The sequence below is a fragment of the Podarcis liolepis genome, assembly GCF_965112155.1.
Source record: "Podarcis liolepis genome assembly, chromosome: 10".
NCBI classification, from domain to species: domain Eukaryota; kingdom Metazoa; phylum Chordata; class Lepidosauria; order Squamata; family Lacertidae; genus Podarcis; species Podarcis liolepis.
Window position 1 is genome coordinate 65385389 of NC_139562.1, and position 23761 is coordinate 65409149.

Genomic DNA, 23761 nt, shown 5'->3' on the forward strand with positions numbered 1-23761 from the left:
AACTGGCTAGCTTATATGTAGGGTTATTGTTTGCGCACTGGATGTTGTCAACCACACTGCTAATCAATTTAATGGTTGTACAAGAGCCCGGAAGGTGAATGTGCTTATTAACCTCTATGCACAACATGCTGAGCCCATGCCCCTCATCTTAATTCAGCTTTCGCAACATGAATGATTCGTGTTGTCATTAAAGATCAAATGGTGCACTCAATTCAGAAGGCCTGTCCTGGTCCACTCATTCTTCTCATTAAGTGGCATGGGTGCCTATGCTTTTAATGTTTAGCTTATGACATGTCAGGGGTATGAATTAGAGCAAATTATGAATCATAGCTAATACTTAGGTGGTATTATGCCTTTTCAAACTGCGAGAAAACCACACGGCAGCAAACTTGCCCTCATTTCACTTCTAAAAACAAAGAAATATAGAGGTGTTCCTTTATCGTTCAGTTTTGGTCACTGAAGCGATCATAATTAAAGATAACAAAAAAAGGAGAAAGGTATCATTTAGAGGGAACAGTGTGGAGCTTGTTTGCATGCAAGCCTGTGCAAAACCTTGGATTATCCAAATAAACTTCTGAAATAAATTAAATTGAGGGGTTCGGCACAATCCAGCCAAAGATATTTACACTCAAATACTTATTCAGTGGGACCCGGGTTAGTTCTCATTTCCATCTAGGAGCTGCACAGTTCTTTTTGCTCTCGGAAGAAAGCTGGCGTTTTGAAGTGAAGGCCCAAGACAGGTCTTGATCATCATGTGAGCTGCGCACAGGTGGGCTGTAGCGAGCTACCACCATTCCTGTGGAGCCTCCTTTTATTGAGACAAATATGCAAGCTAGGCAGATACATTTTGGGCTGTGACCTTTACACATCTTCCGTCCCGAGATCGTGGGGTGGTACAAAGCTATTTTGGCACCTGTTCCACAGCGTCATTTTCCCCTTGCACAGTGTATGACGTAGGAGAAAAAAGGTCTCAGGGAAAAAGTTACAGACAGGACACCGCTGACTTCTGAGACTGCAAAAGGTCAGACATAGGTGGAACAATGTACCAGACAGCTGTGGCTTGCCTGGGGGGGGGGGTTGCCCTGCACCCCAAGGTCACGCGTGCAGGCAGACTGTGGCTGCCTGCTGGCGGGGAAGTGTGCTCCCTCCGGACCCCACTCCCTGCTCCGCGATATCCCTACAGCGTTTCTGCCAACGTGACTTCAAGATGGATGGGAACGCCTTTCTACACAGTGGGAGACTCCCCATGTTTGCTGGAGCTAAAAATGGAACCCTCTCACCATCATCAACCATACTCAATGGCAGTTTCATTCATTGGCCTTTTTCTACCTGTAGTTTTTTCCTATGAACAAATCTGTAAATTGCTGCTTCCAAGTTTTGCAGTTATTCATGTGGGTTTAGCATAGAGGAAGTCCGAGAAGGAGGAAATGCTGCTAGCTTAAATGGCTGCGCTTCTTTTCAAGGTTGTTTGCATTTCTAATTTAAGGGCTGCATTTTGATTGCCTGATGATCATTTTGTCTTATAGCATCTTGTGTGCAGTTGAAAGTAAGCACCATTAAGTTCAATGGCGCTAACTTCCAGGTAACTATTCATAGGACTGTAGTTACAACAGGTTGAATTGCAACACGCCAAACCACTACAGCATCCTTTTGCCAGCTCACTATTCCGTGACTGCCAGCTGATAAATTCGGCCTCAGGTTATGAATTGTTTCTCCATGGTATGTGTGTAGGACCTCCTGCACTTTAAAATTTACCAGTACATCACTGGACAATGCAAAAACAAGGAACAAAAAAACAACAAGTTCTTGCATCCCTCTATCTCCTCTCCTCCTCACTTGTGTACAAAAACTGTTCAACCTTATCTGCTCAGTTCTCAAATGTAAAAAAGAAACCCCGAGCCAGCCTTTTCAACAAACCCATTACATAAAAAATGGTAAAATCCTTTTATGCTTTGGTTGAAAGTTGGCAAAAGAAAGCGTGCAAGTCCTATGAGCCTCTGACTTCATAAAGTCACACAAATTGAATGTGAGCATGAAAAATTACTGTTCACGCAGCCATTCCCAAATACAGTCATTGGTATTAAATATCTCCTATTTTTATTCACGCATTTTTGATGTTCAAAACACCACATTTTAGTCTTTAATCTTTCTGTGACATAACAGCCTAGGGCTGTTGAAACCCTTTATTTCCAGAAATTAGAAGCAATCTTGTTCACCCAGAATGTTTCCCAACGCTTGTACCAGTAGGGTGTCATAATATGAATTATGCGTTACATAGTTTATTTGTCAGAGGCACTGGAATGAAAACTATTATATGAATCATTACTACTGACCTTCTCGAGATGGGGATTTATTGCCTCTGCTGCCCCCGGAATCTGTAACCTGTGGGACATTTCAAAGTGTATTTAACAACTGCAAACATTCTGAGAGGCATCCTTTACTTTAAGTACAATGACAATAGTTGGATGAAATTCTGTGAAATACTGCCTAGTAGAAGATTAAAGGAATACCACAGCCCTCTCATTCAACCCAACAATAGAATTGCCCAGGATCCAGTGTTTCTTACTTCCCTTTAGAATAACCATTTTCAAATGGTCTACCCTTTGTTTGCAACTAGCTGTCTGAGATGGTACTATGGCACATTAAAAAGGATTATGGAATAGGTTATAGAGCACTTGCAACCCTCCAGATGTTTTGTTTTATTTATAATGTCTGTTAAATTTATAAGCTTCCCTTCCTCCCAAAAGAGCCCAGGTGGCAAACAGAGAAGTGACGCATTTAAAACAACAACAAAAATAAAGTAAAGACATTTCTAAACATTTTTAAACAAATCTAACACAACTCACATCCCCATGTAAAACATGCTCTCATAGCTAACCATCTCAAGGTTCCCAGAGACTGTATCTTTCAGGCAGGATTTTTTAAAAAATAATTTGTCCAGAAAGGTAAGAATGAGAGAAAGAGACAAAGGAGGACATTCCACAAATGGGGATCTGTCACTGAGATGGCCCTGTCTCAGGTTAGCACCAGCAGCAGTGTCAGGAGCTCGGACCCTGGCAGAGACACACGCCCGACTGGCATGTTCTCTCCCTCCTGGTCAATCGTTCGGGAGCTTCCAAAGCTTTCTTCAGCCCAAACATCACAGCAACCGATGCCAACCGATATCGGCACACTTAGGGATCCGTAGAGTTTGCGCATCATGCGTAACAGACCTCAGCAACTCAGCAATTTGGGCTAATCTACTTTATTTACATATAAACACACTGCAACATGGCTCCCTCTTTCTCCAGCATCAGGCAGCAAAGAGAAAAAGAACAAAGGACAATAGTCCCCCTTCACTGAACACAGTAACACAAACATCCTGTTTCCGTCACTTCCCACTCTGTGGAGTCAAAACATATACCGTCATGTGATAGACAACAATCCCATGACTGTAATCATGGAGCAGGAATTCTAACAAGCAGAACCATCAATTGAATATCCCCTCCAGTCATAGGGCCCAATATGGTGGATATTAGACTCCAGCAGTCATCATGCCTTACCATTGGCCATTCTGCCTAGGGCTGATGAAAACTAGAACACGTTTTATCCTACCCTTGCAGCAGATGTGCATCTATATTGTATATATTCTAAATGTTGTTGTTAAGCTGGCATGGGAAGGATTTTCCTTGAAAGGGCAGCGTAAAAGTACTTTTAAATGAACAGATTAACTCTTTACAAGCCTAAAAAGACTGAGACACTGGATAGCAAGGGATAATGCTATAGGCAGTGAATCAGGAAGGATTGCAACAGGGGTTGCAGTACTGGGATTGACAGAGCCTGAAACAAAGTTGAAAAGCGCTGCTACTTCTCTCTTTTTTTAAAAAAAACTCTCTTGCTTCATGGTTTTACTTCTAAAATCAAGATAGACCCATTAATTCCATAATAGTTTTTGCTCTTTGCAGGTCAATGCACCAAGATTTTTACTCTCTCCTTATACTGTAATGCAAAAATTAGTTCCATACCCACCTGCCATTATTTCCTAATTAAATGTTTGAGAACTCTATTTGCACGTGATTGGCTCATAAATTCCTTTTTATAGGGTGTCTTGCTTCAAAACTAGCCTGGAGTCGATAAATCGTTCTACAAATGTCAATTTGGTCAGCAGTAAAGAGGTAAATAGAAACTAATGGCACTCATCAAGCCCGTGGCACAAATGATTTATTGGGCACAATCATTTAGCAGTTTCATAAAGTCAATATGAGAGAAAAACGGGTTTCTTATCAAGGTAAACTGCATTTGTACTGTCAGCACAAAGGTGATTTATGACAAACCTGTGACCAGGATTAGGATATTATAAATGGGAGAAAATGAAAGGCTCATTAATTTCCCCCCTTTAATATATATAACCACAGGTAGAAGACATGCAGTGGGATAACAGAGAGAGAACTCATCCCACATCGGTCTGTAGTTTGCCCTGCAAGCCGGGAGAAAGGAAGAAAATGGTCAAGGGAGTGCCTTGCTGCTGGCATTGCGAGCGCTGCGAAGGTTACCATTACCAAGTGGACGAGGTCACCTGCGAAATGTGTGCATTCGATAAGAGGCCAAATGCCAACCGCACCGACTGCCAGCCAATACCCATCATCAAACTGGAATGGCATTCCCCATGGGCTATTGTGCCTGTCTTCATAGCAATCTTCGGGATCATCGCAACCACCTTTGTCATTGTGACGTTTGTTCGGCACAACGACACGCCAATTGTCCGGGCCTCGGGTCGCGAACTCAGCTACGTCCTCTTGACTGGGATTTTCCTCTGTTACTCCATCACTTTTTTAATGATTGCGAGTCCAGACACTGCCATCTGCTCTTTGCGGCGGATCTTCCTCGGGTTGGGCATGTGCTTCAGTTACGCAGCTTTGCTCACCAAAACAAACCGAATCCATCGAATATTTGAGCAAGGGAAAAAATCGGTCACCGCTCCAAAGTTCATCAGCCCGGCTTCCCAGCTGGTGATCACCTTCAGCCTCATCTCCATGCAGCTTCTTGGAGTCTTCATCTGGTTTGGTGTCGATCCTCCACATATCATCGTGGACTATGGAGAGCAGAGGACTCTGGATCCTGAAAATGCTCGTGGGGTTCTCAAATGTGACATCTCTGATCTATCTCTCATTTGTTCCCTTGGATACAGTATTCTCTTAATGGTAACATGCACTGTTTATGCCATCAAAACAAGAGGCGTTCCAGAGACTTTCAATGAAGCGAAACCAATTGGATTTACTATGTACACCACCTGTATCATTTGGTTAGCTTTTATTCCAATCTTTTTTGGAACTGCACAGTCAGCAGAAAAGGTGAGTGGCAGTGACCTGTCTTTATTCATCTTTTTCTTGTTGTTCAGTTGCACGTTTATGTCAACTCATAGATGTCCTGTGCTGACAATTGAAGCTACTTCGGCAGAGTAAACTCTGACTGGTACATTTTTAGAGAAGGAAAATGCTTTAAGAGCAACTTTGTGTAATTTGATCATTAAAAAGGCATTGTTGTTGTTGATATCACCAAATTATCATCTTTCTTCTTTGCAGCACTTTGGTGGATGGAGCACCTAGGTGTTTCTAAGTTTGGGGAAATAATTCATTAGAATGAAAGAATCTACTTTTAAAAATGGATGATTAAAAGGTGGTTTTAAAAAGACTGGAAATTATCCACATTCTGAATATTTATATGAAGTTGTTGAAATGAGAGAGCTTGGCGCAACATGTTCAGAACCCGGTCCTTTCTTGCAATAGTAGAAATAGAATTTTCTCCCCGATGCAGATACCCTAAAAAAACCACTTTCGTGTATATTGCATAAAATATACTGTCTAAAAAATATAGTGTGTGTACATGTGTGTATTATGTTGACCCACATAAATTTGGCTTATGCAGATTTCTTAAAAATGGAATCATCAGAATTATAACCATCTATGTTTCTCCCAGCATATGGTACTCAAAGGCATAGCTTCTTTAAACATGAAGTCTCAATTTAGCAATGATGGCTGAAATCCACTGATAGGTCTATTCTGCATGAAATTACCAAGCCCTTTTAAAAAAAAAACAACAGCTCTAAATCATTGATACCTCTACTTCTTATGGTAATGAATTCAATTATGCATTGTGTGAAGATATTTTATTCTTGCTTGGTCTGAACCTAAATCCACTCCGCTTCACTGGATGACCCCAAGTCCCTGCAGTTTGTGCGTGAGAGAATAATTTCTCTTTGTAACTGTTTGACTCAGATTGGCATGTCTTTTGTTCAGCAAGTTTATCAAGAGCATGCTCTAGGCTTTTCCTGATTCTTTCAGTTTTAGCAGTGAGCAATCAACAATGTTGTCTCCTAGTACAGCTTAGGTTGATCTTGACAGAAACTTCACTTTTGAAAATGTATTCTGGGCACTGTTGGTTGTTTCTCAAATGGTGTGTTTCAAACTCGGAAAGGGGGAGACAGGAAGAGTGTGATATCATAACAATGAATCAATGTTTCATGGTGATTCTTTAAAGGTTTCAAACAATTTCCATTCACAAAAAGGAATGAAAATACTGGGAATGAAATGAGAAGCATTTTGACAAGGATCATTGCCAGCAAAGAAAAAAAAAATGGTGGTGTCAGAACGTTAAACCTAGTTTGTAGGTTAGGTTCCCAGCGCTTGAGTGTATTTAGCTCAAGCAAAGTGATGTAACTTTGGAGGAGTGAATTTGTTGACTGTGTGTTAGCTGAGATTTCTGGTTTCAGTGCAAACTCTTAATAATCTGCTGGCAGGACTGAACAGCAGTCCTTAGTGTTCAATAGAAGCAGATGCAACTTCTTCCATAACTCTAGTAGACACAGATTCCATGTGGGAAATAATGTGCAACTCTGAGTAATTTTTGTTCACGTTATTGGAGCGCATTTTTTACTGCCTCCCTTATGGCTATATTCCAGAAAAATCACATGGGCACCACAATGCCATTTCACATGACTTATAGGGCCAGGGATGGCAATGCTCCATGTCTCCAACTTCCACAGATACAGAAGCAGCTGACCAGTTGGCCTGGAGCCACTGTGGTAGCTTACCATCAAGTAGATTGCTGTTGCTTACTGGGAAGGACTTGGTCAGGAAGTGGAGAGGTTGGCACAGTGCAAACACAGTGGCAGGAGTGCTGGATTGATTCTGCTGGTGCCTTTGCACCTCAACTCTTCCCCTCTCCTTCCTTGAAATCGATAGCAATCCAACCTCCGAGGTGCCAGCTCTTCCCCACCTGGCAAGCTGCTTTTGTGACTGAGAGCAAAATCCTGCGAAAGGTGTGAATCATTTGGAAAATCATCTTGCAGTAGTTAAAATAATATTTTGGCTTGTATCTTTGGGCTGCAGAGTGGAGACAAGAAAGGAGAAAACCAATTGCATGAGCAGGTGCCTGTATGTGCTATGTTGGATCTCATTTTAGCGAAGTATTATGGCATAAAGCCCACTTCATCGGTATGATGTATAATCCTAAATTAGCACACAAACACACGGGCATAAGGAAGGGAATGTAAAAGTGGGGGTTATAATTTACCGTATTTTTTGCTCTATAGGATGCACCTGACCATAGGACACACCTTATTTTTGAGGGGGAGAACAAGAAAAAAATAAATCTCCCCCTCTGTTCAGTGCCCCTTCAGTGAAGTGGCAGGAGAAACAGAGCCCCTTCCATTTCTCCTCCCGCTTCACTGAAGGGGCGCTGTGCAGCTCTCCCTCTCTGCTGAAGCCTTGCTGAGTCTTGCTCTCCCGGCTTCAGCAAAAGGAACCCAAACCCTCTGGAGCGCAGCGGGAGCTCCCGCTGCACTCCGGAGGCTTCCGGTGGCTATCCCTGAAGCCTGGAGAGTGAGAGGGGTCAGTGCACACCGACCCCTCTTGCTCTCCAGGCTTCAGTGAAAGCAACACGAAGCCTCCGGAGTGCAGAGAGAGTGTTCCCACTGCGCTTCGGAGGCTTCACGTTGCTATTGCTGAAGCCAAGGAGCCTGCATTCGCTCAATAGGATGCACACACATTTCCCCTTAATTTTTGGAGGGGAAAACGTGCGTCCTATAGAGCGAAAATACGGTATAAAGAAGTTCAGTTCTTTTCAGTCTATATATTTTGGCTGCTAATTACACATAATCTTGCCCCTTTACCAAGACTATAAAAAAGAGTAGTGATATAGACAAGGTGACTCACCTCTTGCCAACTGCAGCAAATCTAGAGAAGTTATTTCATTGTATAAGTGAAGCTGATGAGTGGTTGTTTGTTGCACCTTTTGCATGCAGTACTCTGAGTTAAGCTTCCTCTGTTCATCCAACCACGTTTAATTTCTTTACCAGACAGAAATTAAATGGAATATAAATTGACATGAGGAGGAGCTAGGATACTTGTCCACACTAGAGCAGAACAACAATAAATCAAATCTGACAGCAACCCTAGCCTGGCTCCAGCTATAACTGCCATTTCTTGTCTTGCTCAATTGACAACAAACATTTACAGATGTAATCGCGAGAGGCGGGGTTGAGCAGCGTTCTGTTATTGTCTCACTCTATTACTTTTCATCCAACGGAGGTATGTAAAATAGGCAACATGCTGAATGCTTCCATTCCAGATGCTAACAGAGACGTTAAGATAACCTGTGGGATCCTACCTGCATCTGATATCGGAGAAGGTGTCTAGTCAGTTAAATCAAAAGCAATACAACTCGACAATCAATAAAGGATTATCCACACTAGCAGTTTTTCATGCCATCTACTGCTGATATTCCCATGCTTCTGCTTAAGGCCATTGATTGGTTTCTGAGGACCATTCTCAGCATTCCCCAAAACGTAGCTGATGAGGACAAAAGGGAGAGGCTTTTCAGTTGTAGTCTGAAGTAGAAAAAAAAGAGGTGTGTGTCATCGAACCCCATCCTTTTCCACCTTTAAGGAGGCTTTTAAAATCACTTTATTGCACCCAGTTATTTTTAATTAGACCCTCTGGTTCAGGGGCAAGGGAGCTTTTTCAATCTGAGGGATATATTCCCTTCTAGGGGCCACTTGAAAGTTGTGTACAGGAACCAAAGGAAAAAGTGGACAGAACAGTAAATATAAGCTTCACCTTTCTACAGTAGTCTCACTCATTTGTTCTGCCACAATGAAGGATAAGCCTAAAATGAAGCTACACCCTAAGAATGAACATGATCTAGCCAAGTAAAGCACTATTTAAGGACTGTTGATGTCAGGGAGAAGGAGCTAAGTTTAGCATTCCTATAGAAATCCATGAGACTTCAAATATTACTTGTTGTTTTCTTTATTACATTTATATCCCCTTTTCTTCCAGTGAGCTCAAGGTGGCATACAGGGTTCTACTACTCTCTGTTTTATCCTCAGAACAACCTTGTGGGGTGGGTCAGACTGGGAGAGTGTATACTGGCTCAATGTCACCCTTTGGGCTCCATGACTGACTGGGTATTTGAACCCTGATCTCAAGTCCTAGTCCAGCACATCAATTACTACATTATGCTGCCTTGATTGTCCCCTGGGTTGAGATAAAGCCTTACAACTGAATGGAGCATCCCAAATCCAGACCTTTTGCCACCTGAGACAGCCCAAAAGGCATCCCTCTTTCAAGGGCGACTCTCTTGAAAAGTCTTGCCGCAGCATTCAGATACAAATTCCATCTATTTACACACAGACACGTGTCACTTCGCCCTCTTGCATGCCATCCCTCTTCCAAGTGATACTTTTTTCTATTAGGAAAGAACCCAAAAAAAGGTATCAAAAAATGAATCAAAGAACCTGGTACTGATAAATTATGCAGCAGGTAGATAAGACACTTTGCTTGTTCTTTTCTTATAAACCAAGCTACAGTGGATTTGAGCACAGCAGGCACCAATTCTGGCCTGGCATAAATCCCTCCAAGGAAAGAAGCAATCATCAGCATGTTATTTTCTTCACTGCTGCAGATGGGTAAAGCGTCTGTACCTTTGTACCTCTTAAAAGATGCTAAGTGGGCCATGCTTGCCCAGTTTGCCATGAAACAAAGATATGTGACCTTCAATTGCATGAAGATGGTGTGTTCTTATATGTGAAGTGAAAGGCTATTATTTTTTAAATAAAGAACCGAACCCTAAAGGTAGTCATGTACGAGGGTTGTTCATTAAAGAATCCCCTGACCAACATCTGGTTGTGGTTCGAGGACCCAACCCCCGCTTGGTGGAATAAAGACACGTTGACACAGAATATAAGGTTAATGGGCAAGAAAAGGCCACAACTTTATTGATTACAGCAAGTGAGAAGGTATTGGCTTAGGCATTGGACCACGAAATATTTAACTTCACCCACTCAAAGAGGGGTGAGTCTGAAGAGGGGGTTAACCACCAGTAGGGGGAGCCTGTTGATGCTAATACAACTATAAGCTCTCCCCTGATGTCACCGAGGGTCGTGCCATGGCCCCCCACCACACAGGCATCAGACAGGATTCACGACCGCCGGATTCCTTTAATGGAATACCCATAAGTGAAGGGGTAGGCAATGGCCACACCTAGCCCTTCCACACACCACGAACACATTCCAATGCCTAACCTACCCACCAATACCAAGAAAGTTGTGACGATTGCTACGAGGTAGGCAAAAAAACCAAAAGGCCTAATGCCAGTTGGAAAAACTCCTACCAGGCCCCCTGGGCAACCTGTGCGACCAACCATAGGTCCATAGCAAGGCCAAGAGAAAAGCTAAGCCCTAAGCCCTAAGGGAGTGGTGGGTGGGTGTCTTGCGATGAGAAGGTGAGCAAATGGGCTGAATGGCTGGCACGGCTGCGTCTTGAGCAGCAAACCACGCCCCTACCAAGCCGCCCAATTGGGCGCTCAACCGGGAGGCGTGGCGCGCCAGCCATGTGGATGGGGCAGGGGGCATAACGTCCCCTGCATGATGCGGGAGTCATCTCCTGCTCACAACACATCCCCTCTGGAAGGAGGAGAGGCCTTATCGTAGGAGGATGAAATTGCACATGTATAATTATACATCTCTCCATAGGTAACGTGTAATTTGTAGCTCTGAACTCCTAACAGTTTCTCTGTTACGGGTGCTAACGTGGAGTAACGTCTGATAATGGAACTAGTTGAATGCAGAGCAGTCATCAGGTTCCCGTACTTGAAAGGTCACACACCATGGGAGATGTTCAATGAGATGAAAGGGACTTATGAGGAGGATGCCCCATCATATGATGTAGTCAACTACTGGCATCATCAGTTCAAGTGTGGTCGAACTTCAGTGGAATGGCTCCCATTCCTGGGCGACCACAGTCCTCCATTGATGAAGACACCATCTGGCAAGTGGAGGCCGCCATTCTCGAGGATCACTGCATAACCATTCACCAAGATCAGTGTGGACTCTGTAAAAAAAAACATCCATGACCATTTGCACACGGGAAAGGTGTACAGACAGTGGGTTCTCTGGCTGCTGATGCCTTTCCAGAAGCAGGAACGTGTCACATGCTCATGGGCTCATTTGGCCATGTGTCATGAAAACCATGATGCCAGATTAATTACTCAGGATGAAACATGGGTACATCATTATGACCCAGAGACTAAATCCCAGTTCAGACAATGGAAGCACTCTCTCTCACCACCTCCAAAGTAGTCACGTGTCCAACCACCAGTGGGCTGGTCTTTTGGGACCAGCACAGGGTAGTGATGATGGATTTCCTGGCAGTGGGTACCACAATTATCGGGACATACTACACTTCACTGCTGCAGAAATTGTGGAAGGCCATCAAAACTGAGAGGTGTGGTATGCTGACCAAAGGTGTCTGCCTCTTGCAGGATAACACCCTGGTTCACAACTCATGTGTTGCTCAGATGGAAGCATGGTCCTGTGGCTATGAAATCCTTCCTCACACCCCTTATTCTCACACCATCAGACTTCCACCTCTTTCCAACCATGAAGATATTTTTGAAGGGCAAGCTTTTTCCAGACGATGAAATGCTGATTTCTGAGGTCAAGTCATGGCTTCTGACACAACCTGCTGACTTCTACTTACGAGGTCTCCACACCTGCATAAAGCAATGGGATAAGTGTTTGACTCTTGCTGGTAGCTATGTGAAGAAGAACTAATAACTGTGTCCAGTTTAGTTTGTCTCAGTCCATGGGAAGTATGTCAGGGGAAATCTTTAATGTATCTTAGGCACAGCAGAGGAATCCTGGCTGTTAAGATTAGGACAGATATAGGGAGGAGCGCATTCAGACTGTAAGTCCACAGGTGACTTTCAAAGCAGATGTGTTCATGCATATATTTCCCTCACAGCAGGAGCCCTGAGTGCATTTATTTCCATTTGATCCGGAAAATTTTTGCTAGCAGAGGTTAAAATCTAATGGAAACATCTACTGTGCAAGTTCCAGGGAAGCAAACAGGAGTTAAACAAGTGTATTGTTGACAAAAGGTGATCTTGGACAAACATCCAATTCATTTCTAGGCTGCCTTTTCATTTACACATGCTGTGATTATTGTGTGCCTGGAGATTTTTCTGCCATCCAGCCTTCTGTCACCACCCACAAAAGAACAGGATTATATGTCATCTAGTAAGGGGATCCAGATACTTTCAAAGCACCACACCTCCTTTCCCACCCCAAATCCTCCTGAGGCCAGGCCAATTTCTCTTTGTGTTGCTTTTAAAGGACTATTTTCATTGCCAAACCTATATTGTTGAAGGACAGGGCTGGGTAACTTCCAACTAGGAGACTGAATGTGGCCTTCAAAGCCTTTCTGTCTGGCCCTCAGATTCTCCCAAGGACACACCTCTTCCTAAGGCCACACCAATCACCAGCCTGGATAGCTCAGTTGGTTAGAGTGTGGAGGTGATAACGCCAAGGTTGCAGAATCAGTCCCTGTATGGGACAGCTGCATATTCTTGCATTGCAAGGGATTGGACTAGATGATCCCTTCCAACGGTCCCTTCCAACTCTCCAATTCTATGAAACTCTGTGAGACTTTGTCTGCTGTCTCCTCAAGTACTTTGGCAGGGCTGCAGTGTGTCCTTAACCATGATAGTGCCTCTTGTGTGCTTGAAGGATTGATAGATTTATATGTGTGTAGGGTGTGTATATACATTTCTCACTTACACATGCCAAGAATGGACTCTCCTGTACAAAGGCAAGAGCCACATCCATTGCTACTATTTTTTGTCTCTCACTTTGCCCACCTCGTGTATGTGGACCCCAAAAGGTTGTCTGCAAAGGTCTTCTTGGTCTTCAGAAGGCTCCTTACCTTTGGTTTAGGGCATGTATATGTGTGATGCTTTATCTGGGCTAACATTCAGACTTTGGCTTAAATGTGCAAGCAGTCACTACTTTTTCAGTTATGTGTCTATCACAATAAGTACAAGCATCTCCCCCCCCCCCACTATTTATGTGTGTTCAATTCACACGTGACAACGCATTCACAGCCCTGGAAACCTGGAAGTGGGGGGAAAGACCTGACAAGGATACTATCCCCAGAGCCCAAAGGGTAGATGTCACCACACTAAGGGCCCAAGAAATAGACACACATTTTTTTATTTGGCTGGAGATTTTTTTGGTTGATCTTTCGTGCAATGTTATCTGTCACCAACATAAGGATCAACCACCAGTGCTCTGAGTTTTCACAATTTAATCAGCCAGTGTCTTCCTAAAAGTGTAATGTCTCCTGAACCTTTGGAGATAAGACAGGTTATATCATTCTTTCCACATTCAACAGATAAGACACTCTGCAACTCCGGCTGGAGTGATGTAGATTTACGTTAAATCTGAGGGGTTATATTTTTTGCAGCATATTAAGAATTTCACTTTTTTAAAAAAAAGAAGAAGGAAAACAACCCCTAAATCAAAATGCTAATTCAATGATTTTGCAATTCAGATTTTCTTTGAGCTGTCTGCTATAAATAAAAATCTGTTCGCACACAGCTTTGTGGCTCTCAACACAAGAGTTCAAACATGTGTCCAGTTAATTATTCTTTTAAATGAGCAAAATTTAGTAAGTCATGCTCATGTATATACAACTGGTTGGCTATGCTCTGGCAAGGCTATTTTTAGGTTGGAATGTTTTCATTAACAACAAAAAACATACAGGCAACAAAAATGAAAACAAAAACAAACAAACAACAACACCCTAAAACTGCAATACATAATTCTGTTATGATACAACTAAGTAAACCAGACACATTATTTAAGTAATACTGGCACAATTAAAGGTATTCAAATTCATATCTCTTCTCCAAAAAGAAACCTTACTTTCCCATCCAAATAAGCCATGCATTGTCTGCCATTTCTTAACCAGATGTATTTGGCATGCTTAAGAATTTCTGTCATATGATAAGGCACATGTTGGTCTCCAGTTCCATACAGTGCTAGCCAATATGAACAATGGTCAAGGACTATGGAAGCTGCAGTTCAATAGCATCTGGAAAACAACACTTTACCCCAGTGGCATAGTGTGGGTTGCCAACGCCTAGGGCTGCACAGGGCGGCTGGGTCGGAGGGAGGGAAACTGATGGAGTGTGCATGTGCATTCCACTGCCCAATGACATCTGTGTCACCCAGGAGAAAGCAGCCGCAGAGATAAGAAAAAAAGAGTCATTCCATTGTCTGGATAGGTCGCTTCCTGGTTCACATGGAGAAGCTGTTTTTAATGGACTGCAGCTGAAGGTTCTTTCTCTCTGCAGACTATCTCAGCTTTAGCCTCATCTCTTGTGTTTTGGCTTCTTCTTCAGCTTGGACCACCGCCTTTTGCCTTAAGTTTCTCCCAGCTCTCAGCCTCACTCAGACTTTGGGCAGCTTCCTTTGGTTGTTCCTGTTGTCACCTTCAGACTCTAATCAAGCCTTCCTTTAGCCTCTTCTGAATCTCTTTTCAACATCTTCTCACGTTCTCCCACAGTCTTGTAATATTTTGGATTGTGTCTCTTTAGCAGGACTCTCTAAACAATCACAAGGTTCTGTTTAAAGACTTCGCATCTCTTTGGACCATAACAGAGGACCAATAGGTTTAAACAGAAGGTTCACCAAAGGATCTATCAGAGCTTGACTTGTTGAAGTCTATCAACCCATATAAAGGCTACTGCTGGCTATCATAACAGTACATTTTATGAGACACATGGTCACTTCTGAACTGTATCAGCCTAGCTGTTTCTTGGGAGACTGCCAACTGAAAAAACCCCATACACTGTATATTCCAGGCTTTGTTTCCACATGCAGGTCTTTCCATCTCATTTAATTAGCTAGTTACAAACCATTGTTTTTACAACAGAACAACATTCTTACATATAAATTTCTTCTTACAATGTTACTGTTCCTTCACATTCACACTGTAATTTAGATGTCTCGCTGGAGCAGGGAGCGAATCAAGTGGAATTGTTACTTGCCTCATCTAATAAAGAACGTACTTTCAGAAATATAATTATGTATCTGCACTCCCATAAAGAAATATCTTTTTGGGAGACTGAACTGCCAATATTTAATGCTATTTAGTTTTATATACGTTGCTTGTTTTCTAAGGTACCTGACAAAAGCATACCATAATTTATAATGATTCTTCTTAGCAAGGCTATTTGAGTTCTCCGCATTGATATAAAACTTCTAAAGGAAAATGTTATATGATGTTAACACACCATAAAATATGCTAAAAGGAATTTATACACGTAACAATGCCCTGATAAGGAAATGGCAAAAGGAATTAAATGAAGCACTTCTTACAAGTCTGCAAGACTTGTTTACAGTTCATCTTAGAATCTCTATAATATTTGCATACACTCTTCAAAAGAAAACTTGCAATAAATAAAGGGGAAATTCATGGCAAAATTAGTATACTTGGAAAATAAAATAAAATGCAACTGTGCACACTATTCTTCACAATCAAAGCAGCAGCTGTTATTCATCACCATCATTCTATAGGATACTAAGTAGCTGTCTTCTGCAAGTAAAATCTCTCTGTCCCTAAATGATACAGATAAAATAAAGATGTTTTACTTCTTTATGTGTAGGATTTTTACCCCACCCTTCCTCACAAGTCATCTCAGGGCAGGATAAAATACATTGTAAAATAGAATAGACCAATATAATACAGTTGACTTGTAACTTGTGTGCATTTAACTTGCATGATCACAGCTTTATGTGATTGGGGGCTGGCCAGCTGCAGCCACACAATTTAGATGCACGTAAGGTGGAGAGCTTAAAAGTTACTTCTGTCCCAGGTTTTTCCTTCATGGAAAGAACATGAAAGCTCTCAGACTTGCTTTCCGGGCTCTGGGGAGACCATTGAAAGGTCTCATGGGGCCAGCCAAGATCTCACAAGAACCTCCAGAACTCTGAAAGCAAGGTAAAGGTAAAGGGACCCCTGACAGTTAAGTCCAGTCGTGAATGAATCTGGGGTTGCAGCACTCATCTTGCTTTACAGGCTGAGGGAGCCGGCGTTTGTCCACTCTGCAGACAGTTTTTCCGGGTCATGTGGCCAATATGACTAAGCCACTTCTGGTGCAACGGAACACCAACACCAGAGCAGTTCACAGAAACGCCATTTACCTTCCCGCCGGAGTGGTACCTATTAATCTACTTGCACTTTTTGGCGTGCTTTTGAACTGCTAGGTTGGCAGGAGCTGGGACCAAACAATGGGCACTAATCCCGTCGCAGGGATTTGAACTGCCGACCTTTTGATCGGCAAGCCCAAGGCTCAGTGGTTTAGACCACAGCGCCACTTCCTAAAGGCTATCTTCCTTTGTATGGAGGGCAAGACCTACATGGTGTGCTAGGTTCTGAAAGGTAGGGATGTGGTTTCGATGTTGTTCTGACTATACATAATTTCAGGTTTACATGCAATCCCTGGAATGTAACCCCTGTGCAAGTTGCAAGTTGACTCTAGAGTTAAAACCCATCTAGCTGCCTATACAAAATCACTACAATTGTATGGATGTATACATATGGATGTATACATGGAAGTTAAAATGATTATAGGTGCCACTTGCTGGCGTTCATCCTCCTACACATATCAAAGTAGAAAGCTCTCCTTTTTCTATAATATTTTTATTTATTTATTATATTTCTATACCGCCATTCATCTGAGGATCACAAGGCAGTTTACAATGTAGAAACAGAAAAATATGTGACCTAATAACAAGTAAAACAATTACCTCCCCCATAGTTTAAAAGGCTTAATTAGCCAAAGACCTGGCAAAAGGGGAATGTTTTTGCCTGGTGCCTAAAGATATGTAATGAAGGCGTAAGGTGAGCCTTCCTGGGGAGAGCATTGCACAAATGAGGAGCCACTGCAGAAAAGGCCCATTTTCTTGTTGTCAACTTCTGGACCTCTTGCCGACCGGGTACATGAAGAAGGTCTGGGTTGGTTCATATGAGGAGAGGCAGTACTTGAGGTGTTGGGCTGTTTAAGGCTTACAAGTCAAAGGCAGCACTTTGAATTAGGCCTGGAAACTAATTGGGAGCAAATTCAGTTGGGCCAGGATTGGTGTTATATGCTGTAACCATCTTGCCCCAGTGAGAAGCTGGTCACTGAATTCTGCGTCAGCTGATGTTTCCAAGCCATCTTCAGAGGCAGCCCCATGTATAATGCATTGCAGAAATCCACAACAGAAGGCAGGCTATTCCTGTCCAAATAGAGGCACAACTGTGCCACCAAGCCACCTGAGCCTCAAATGACAACAATGATCTGAGAGTACCTGCAAGCAAGCAAGCTCTCATCCAACCAGTCTATGGAACCACCCTCTCACCATGCCTCGATCTTACCTGAAATGATCTTCAGTTTATTGGCTATCATCAAGTCCATTACTGAGGCAAGACTTTGGTCTAGTGCAGGCATGGCCAAACTTGTCCCTGCAGATGTTTTGGGGCTACAGTTCCCATCATCCCTGACCACTGGTCCTGTTAGCTAGGGATGATGGGAGTTGTAGTCCCAAAACATCTGGAGGGCCAAGTTTGGCCATGCCTGGTCTAGCACACCCTCTGCCATACCTGCAGGTCTAAAGGAGAAGTAGAGCTGTGTGTCATAAAAATATTGCTGACAACATACTCCAAAACTCCAGACAACCCCACTCAGCAGTTTCATGTAGATGTTAAACAGCATGGGGAATAAGATTAAAAGCTGAGGAACCCAGTATTGAATTCTTTCTGTTTCTCTTTCTGCACCATCTTTATTTATGGTAGTTTCTGGCAGTAGGACTCACTGAGTGTTCATAAATGAAATATATGTGAGTTTGTTTCACAAGCCATCTAAATCATCATCAGTAAACATCAGTAAACATTCCTGCAGAGCATTGTTCAGCTACTTTTTCCATTTCCTTGTTTTGTCAAGTCATGGCTATGCCGTCTTTCGCTACACCTCTTGCAACAAGAAAAGGAACCCAATTCAAGCAGTGCAGAACTTTGCAATCATCTGGTTATAGGGGGGAGGAGGTCAAGCCCCCAAGCCATCAAACAGCATATCCCCAGCATATAAGCAAATGTCACGAAGGCTGCTGAAATTAGAAATGGAACATTTCTACAAAAAACAGACTGTCCAATATATAACCTTTGGCTCCGCACTTCTACAGCAAGGCATTAAAACTTCGGAGCTTCTGGAAACAGAGTTTTCCTTAATGTCATGATGGTTGCCATTTTGTAGTGTAAAGAATGAAATTGGCCGCATGATTAAAGCAGATGTTTTATGAACCTCTGGGTAAAATTAAGTTACAATGGCAGGCTGCACCAGAATTGGCTGAGGATAGATGACTGTCTAAAGTACATCCCTATTCGCTGAAAAGAACTACTTTAATTTCCTTGCATTACCTATTCTTACAAGTTTTGACAGGTGGATGAATCATGTTCATTCAACAGATAATAAAGATATCATTTATTATATTAGTGCCTAAAACAGCTCTGTTTTGAGTGAACAGATGAATACTGTACTGGTTTCCTTTTTTTTTCTTTCAAAAGAAAGGAAGCATTTCAGTTTTTATAGGAGAAAAGAGGCTCAGAGATACTAAAGTTTTCCGCCACTCAGAAATCAATGAATGATTTTAATGTAACTTACTGAGGCAGGAAGATGTCAGTAGTTTTCTCCACTACTCTGACAAACTGATATTTCTTCCATCACTGGTGGGGAGATAAGATTTGTTGATGATAATAACAACAACAACAATATATGGATAATCATCTAGCAGTAAATTATTTTTTAGTGTCTCAGAGATGTCCAAATGATTATCCAGTGATCACTTGCTAGTGGTTTGCAAAACCAATGCTTGTGTAACTTGCTATTTTGACAAAACAGATGGCATATTCATTAGTTGACTCTTAAAATTCATCTAAATACCAGTCCTTCAATTTCCTGAAAGCTTCCCTCGCCCCTTACAAAAATACACTTCCATTTTTCTTCCTCCTTTGCAGGGTGCTTTAGACTTCTCAGGGGGTTGAGCTTACCTAAACCACCGAGCCGCTTGGGCTTGCCGATCGGAAGGTCGGCGGTTCAAATCCCTGTGGTGGAGTGAGCTCCTGTAGCTCTGTCCCAGCTCCTGACAACCTGCAGTTCGAAAGCACACCAGTGTGAGTAGATAAATAGGTACTGCTGTGGCGGGAAGGTAAACGGCGTTTCCATGCGCTCTGGTTTCCGTCACAGTGTCCTGTTACTCTAGAAGCGGTTTAGTCATGCTGGCCACATGACCCGGAAAGCTGTCTGTGGACAAACGCCAGCTCCCTTGGCCTGAAAGCGAGATGAGTGCCACAACCCCATAGTCACCTTTGACTGGACACCTTAACTGTCCATGGGTCCTTTACCTTTTTTTACCTTTTAGCGTTGTGAGGTGGCTGAGAGTGGTGCAAAAACCTCCTAGGAGACTTCGTATGGTCAGAATCGAGTCTACACTCCTAGAGTTAATGCTAAATACATTCCTTCTGGTAAGGGAGCCACCATAGCTGCTAGAGAGCTGTGAAAATTTGTGTCCTGGGCTTCATAGACTCATCTATCCATGTACTATCTGAAACCAAAGGGGCACATTGGTTGCCAGGTGTAGAATATATTACAGTCATACCTCGGGTTACAGACACTTCAGGTTGCATTTTTTGGGGTTATGGACCCACCGAAACCCGGATGTAGTGGACTGGGTTACTTCCGGGTTTTGGGGGTCTCGCGTGTGCAGAAGCGCTAAATCGCGCTATGTGCAGAAGCGCCGAATTGCAACCCGTGTGTGTGCAGACGCGCTGCTGCGGGTTGCGATTGCTGGGTTGCAAATGTGCATCCTGCACGGATCATGTTCGCAACCCAAGCGTCCACTGTATAATTATTTTCAGTTCTCTTATCCCAAGATGAAGTTCATGTGGCCATAAGTGAGGTACGTGTGTGTGTGTGTGTGTGTGTGTGTGTGTGTGTGTAGATGTTATTCACTTTAAACCGAATGCATAATACTATAGGTTTTTTTAGGCTGACCCTTTGCTTGAAGAGGAGAAGTTTCATAGAGCTTACAGGTCCTGTACATTAAAACACAGGAAGGGAAAAATACAGATTTCACAGCAGCGGCTACATAAAAAAGCCATTAAGAGTACTTGGCCCCGCTGTACGTTACATAACCTAAAAGCAGTTACCACAGAGTCTTATTTGGAAGGCAAACTTATGTAAGGCAATTAGCTGCGGAAAATGATGAACTCAAAAAAATTGGACCTGATTAAAGTCAACAATTTGGAAAGCAGCTTCTAAGGAGCATCACCCCGTTGTTCAACAAAGTTGTTTAAATGGCCTTTTATTGAGGTCAGAGGAAGAAAGGAAACTACAAATGGCTTGAAAGAAAGAAAGCACCACCACAGGAAATGGGTTCCTAATTATATGAGAATCAGGCTTTTGCATCTGTGTCTTAAACTGCTATAATCAAAAAGATCCTTTGAAATTAATGCAGCAATGTTGCAAAAATCTAAGGCCTGGGGGAATGGAAGATTGGAGTTGGGGTATATGCCATGTCTTCCTTTAAAGTCGGTCTGAAACAGAAGTGACATAAAGGATACAAATTCACCTGTGCCTCTGATGCACATGCAGTATTAGAAACTATGATAAATGCTATGCTTCTCGGGGCAATGCTAATTCCATGAAAAATGCTGTAACTGCTAGAGAGAAAAATATTTGAACCTCATAAATGGTCCTCATGCTCTAGCTGTCTTGATTGCTGTTCTACTAAGAGTGCAGCTGCATACTGCTGTGACTTTTTCTTAGGTTTTAGAATCCCTAAACTACAAAGATCAATAATCTTAATTTTGTTTTGGGTCTAGAACACTGGATAAATTTCATTTGAAAATTAGCAACAACAACAACAAATAATAATAATAAGGGGAGTACTAGACACCCTACAGTCCATCTCTTTTCCAAGGTCTTCGGTTTCCTCTTTTTTGGTTCGGCTTTTAATATTTATATTTTCTCCTGTTTTTAATATTTACACTTTATTGAAAATATTTCAATTAAACAAAAAAGGGGAAAATAAAAAGGGAACAAAAAGTGCATAAAAATACAAAAGAAGAAGAAGAGAAAAATACTATAATTCTGTACATACTTGTCTAATCCAAAGGCATATTAATGAAATTATTATTGTAATAAATATACATTTATTTATAGCCTACTATTTTTTATATATAAATGCATTCCAAATGTCATGATATGTGTCCATACACAATCTGTATCCATAAGCCAGTGGTTTTCAACCTGTGTGCCGTGACACCATAGAGTGCCTTGAGTGATGGTCAGGAGTGCTGTGGGAAAATACTGGCCTCTGTCCCTCTTTCCTCTCTCCCTCCTCTGATGCCCTCTTGCATCTCTGCCTCCCAAAGGCTTGCACAGCTGTTTGTTGCAGCTGCCCAGACTACAGGGTCTGCAGGCAAATGGTGCCTCTGGGGCTGGCCAGGGGGTGCTGGTTGCCAGGAGCTGAGGCATCCTTGGTGTGCGCAAGCAAGCTGGCGAGGGAGCTCAGCCAGCCAGTCTGCCAGCCCTTGCTCTTGGAAATGGACAGACAAGTCCCAGGCCCCTGTGGGGCAGTGTGAGGAGGCACCTGTCTTTGTGGCAGAGGGGGCAGCTCAGAGATCAGGGGCAGCAGCAGTGGCTGCCCAGAGGAGCTCTCCTTGGGCTCTCCAAGGAGAGGGGAGAGGAGGCTGAGGGAACACTCCACAAGGGAGGGTGTTCGAAAAAGGGTGAGAGGCTGCCAGCTCTGCAGGCAAGGGGTGACATAACTGGACCCCTGAACCTCACAGAGGTGCTGCAGAAAGAATGTAGTTGGCCAAGGGAGCCGTGGAATAAAAAAAGGTTGAAAACCTTTGCTAGAAGCTATCCATTCATATGTTGTCATATCTTCTAGCCATTGATTAAAGGAGGGCATAGATTTATATTTCCAGTGTAGCAATATCAGCCTTTTAGCCATATTAAGGCCTCAAAGAATCGATTTACATTGGGCAGTTGCCAAATTCCATACAGTAGCTACATAATTAAAAATAAAATTATCCTCTGACAGTATCAGTTTCCTTCCCCCATATAATATTTATGCAGGCTAATGTTGTTGTTGTTGTTTAGTCGTTTAGTCGTGTCCGACTCTTCGTGACCCCATGGACCAGAGCACGCCAGGCACTTCTGTCCTCCACTGCCTCCCGCAGTTTGATCAAACTCATGCTAGTAGCTTCAAGAACACCATCCAACCATCTCATTCTCTGTCGTCCCCTTCTCCTTGTGCCCTCCATCTTTCCCAACATCAGGGTCTTTTCCAGGGAGTCTTCTCTTCTCATGAGGTGGCCAAAGTATTGGAGCCTCAGCTTCACGATCTGTCCTTCCAGTGAGCGCTCAGGGCTGATTTCCTTCAGAATGGAGAGGTTTGATCTTCTTGCAGTCCATGGGACTCTCAAGAGTCTCCTCCAGCACCATAATTCAAAAGCATCAATTCTTCGGCGATCAGCATTCTTTATGGTCCAGCTCTCACTTCCATACATCACTACTGGGAAAACCATGGCTTTTACTATACAGACCTTTGTTGGCAAGGTGATGTCTCTGCTTTTTAAGATGTTGTCTAGGTTTGCCATCGCCTTTCTCCCAAGGAGCAGGCGTCTTTTAATTTCGTGACTGCTGTCACCATCTGCACTGATCATGGAGCCCAAGAAAGTAAAATCTCTCACTGCCTCCATTTCTTCCCCATCTATTTGCCAGGAGGTGATGGGCCCAGTGGCCATGATCTTCGTTTTTTTGATGTTGAGCTTCAGACCATATTTTGCGCTCTCCTCTTTCACCCTCATTAAAAGGTTCTTTAATTCCTCTTCACTTTCTGCCATCAAGGTTGTGTCATCTGCATATCTGAGGTTGTTGATATTTCTTCCGGCAATCTTAATTCCGGCTTGGGATTCATCCAGCCCAGCCTTTCGCATGATGAATTCTGCATATAAGTTAAATAAGCAGGGAGACAATATACAGCCTTGCCGTACTCCTTTCCCAATTTGGAACCAATCGGTTGTTCCATATCCAGTTCTAACTGTAGCTTCTTGTCCCACATAGAGATTTCGCAGGAGACAGATGAGGTGATCAGGCACTCCCATTTCTTTAAGAACTTGCTATAGTTTGCTGTGGTCAAACTTCATAAGCATAGGACATTGCATAAGCAAATGTTTCAAAGAAACATTATCCTTATTACATCTCCGCCAACATATTGCCTCTTATGTAAAAAAGCTAAGGTAGTTTTGTATTATCCATAATTTGTTCTTTATGTGCTGATGGTTGCAGATTTGGACTTCGGCTGCTGGGTTAGGGTCCGAGCTGACCTAAA

At 42.8% G+C, this 23761-nt stretch overlaps 1 protein-coding gene across 4 annotated transcripts in view; it reads left to right on the forward strand.

Moving 5' to 3' along the window:
- The window catches only part of GRM8 (glutamate metabotropic receptor 8), a 564746-nt gene that overhangs the window by 500414 nt on the left and 40571 nt on the right, over positions 1–23761 (forward strand). For all 4 annotated transcript variants that reach the window (XM_083463429.1, XM_083463427.1, XM_083463428.1 and 1 more), the window contains exon 9: positions 4395–5330. In XM_083463429.1, coding sequence (XP_083319555.1) covers positions 4395–5330 — 936 coding nt within the window. The remainder of the gene's footprint in view (positions 1–4394; positions 5331–23761) is intronic.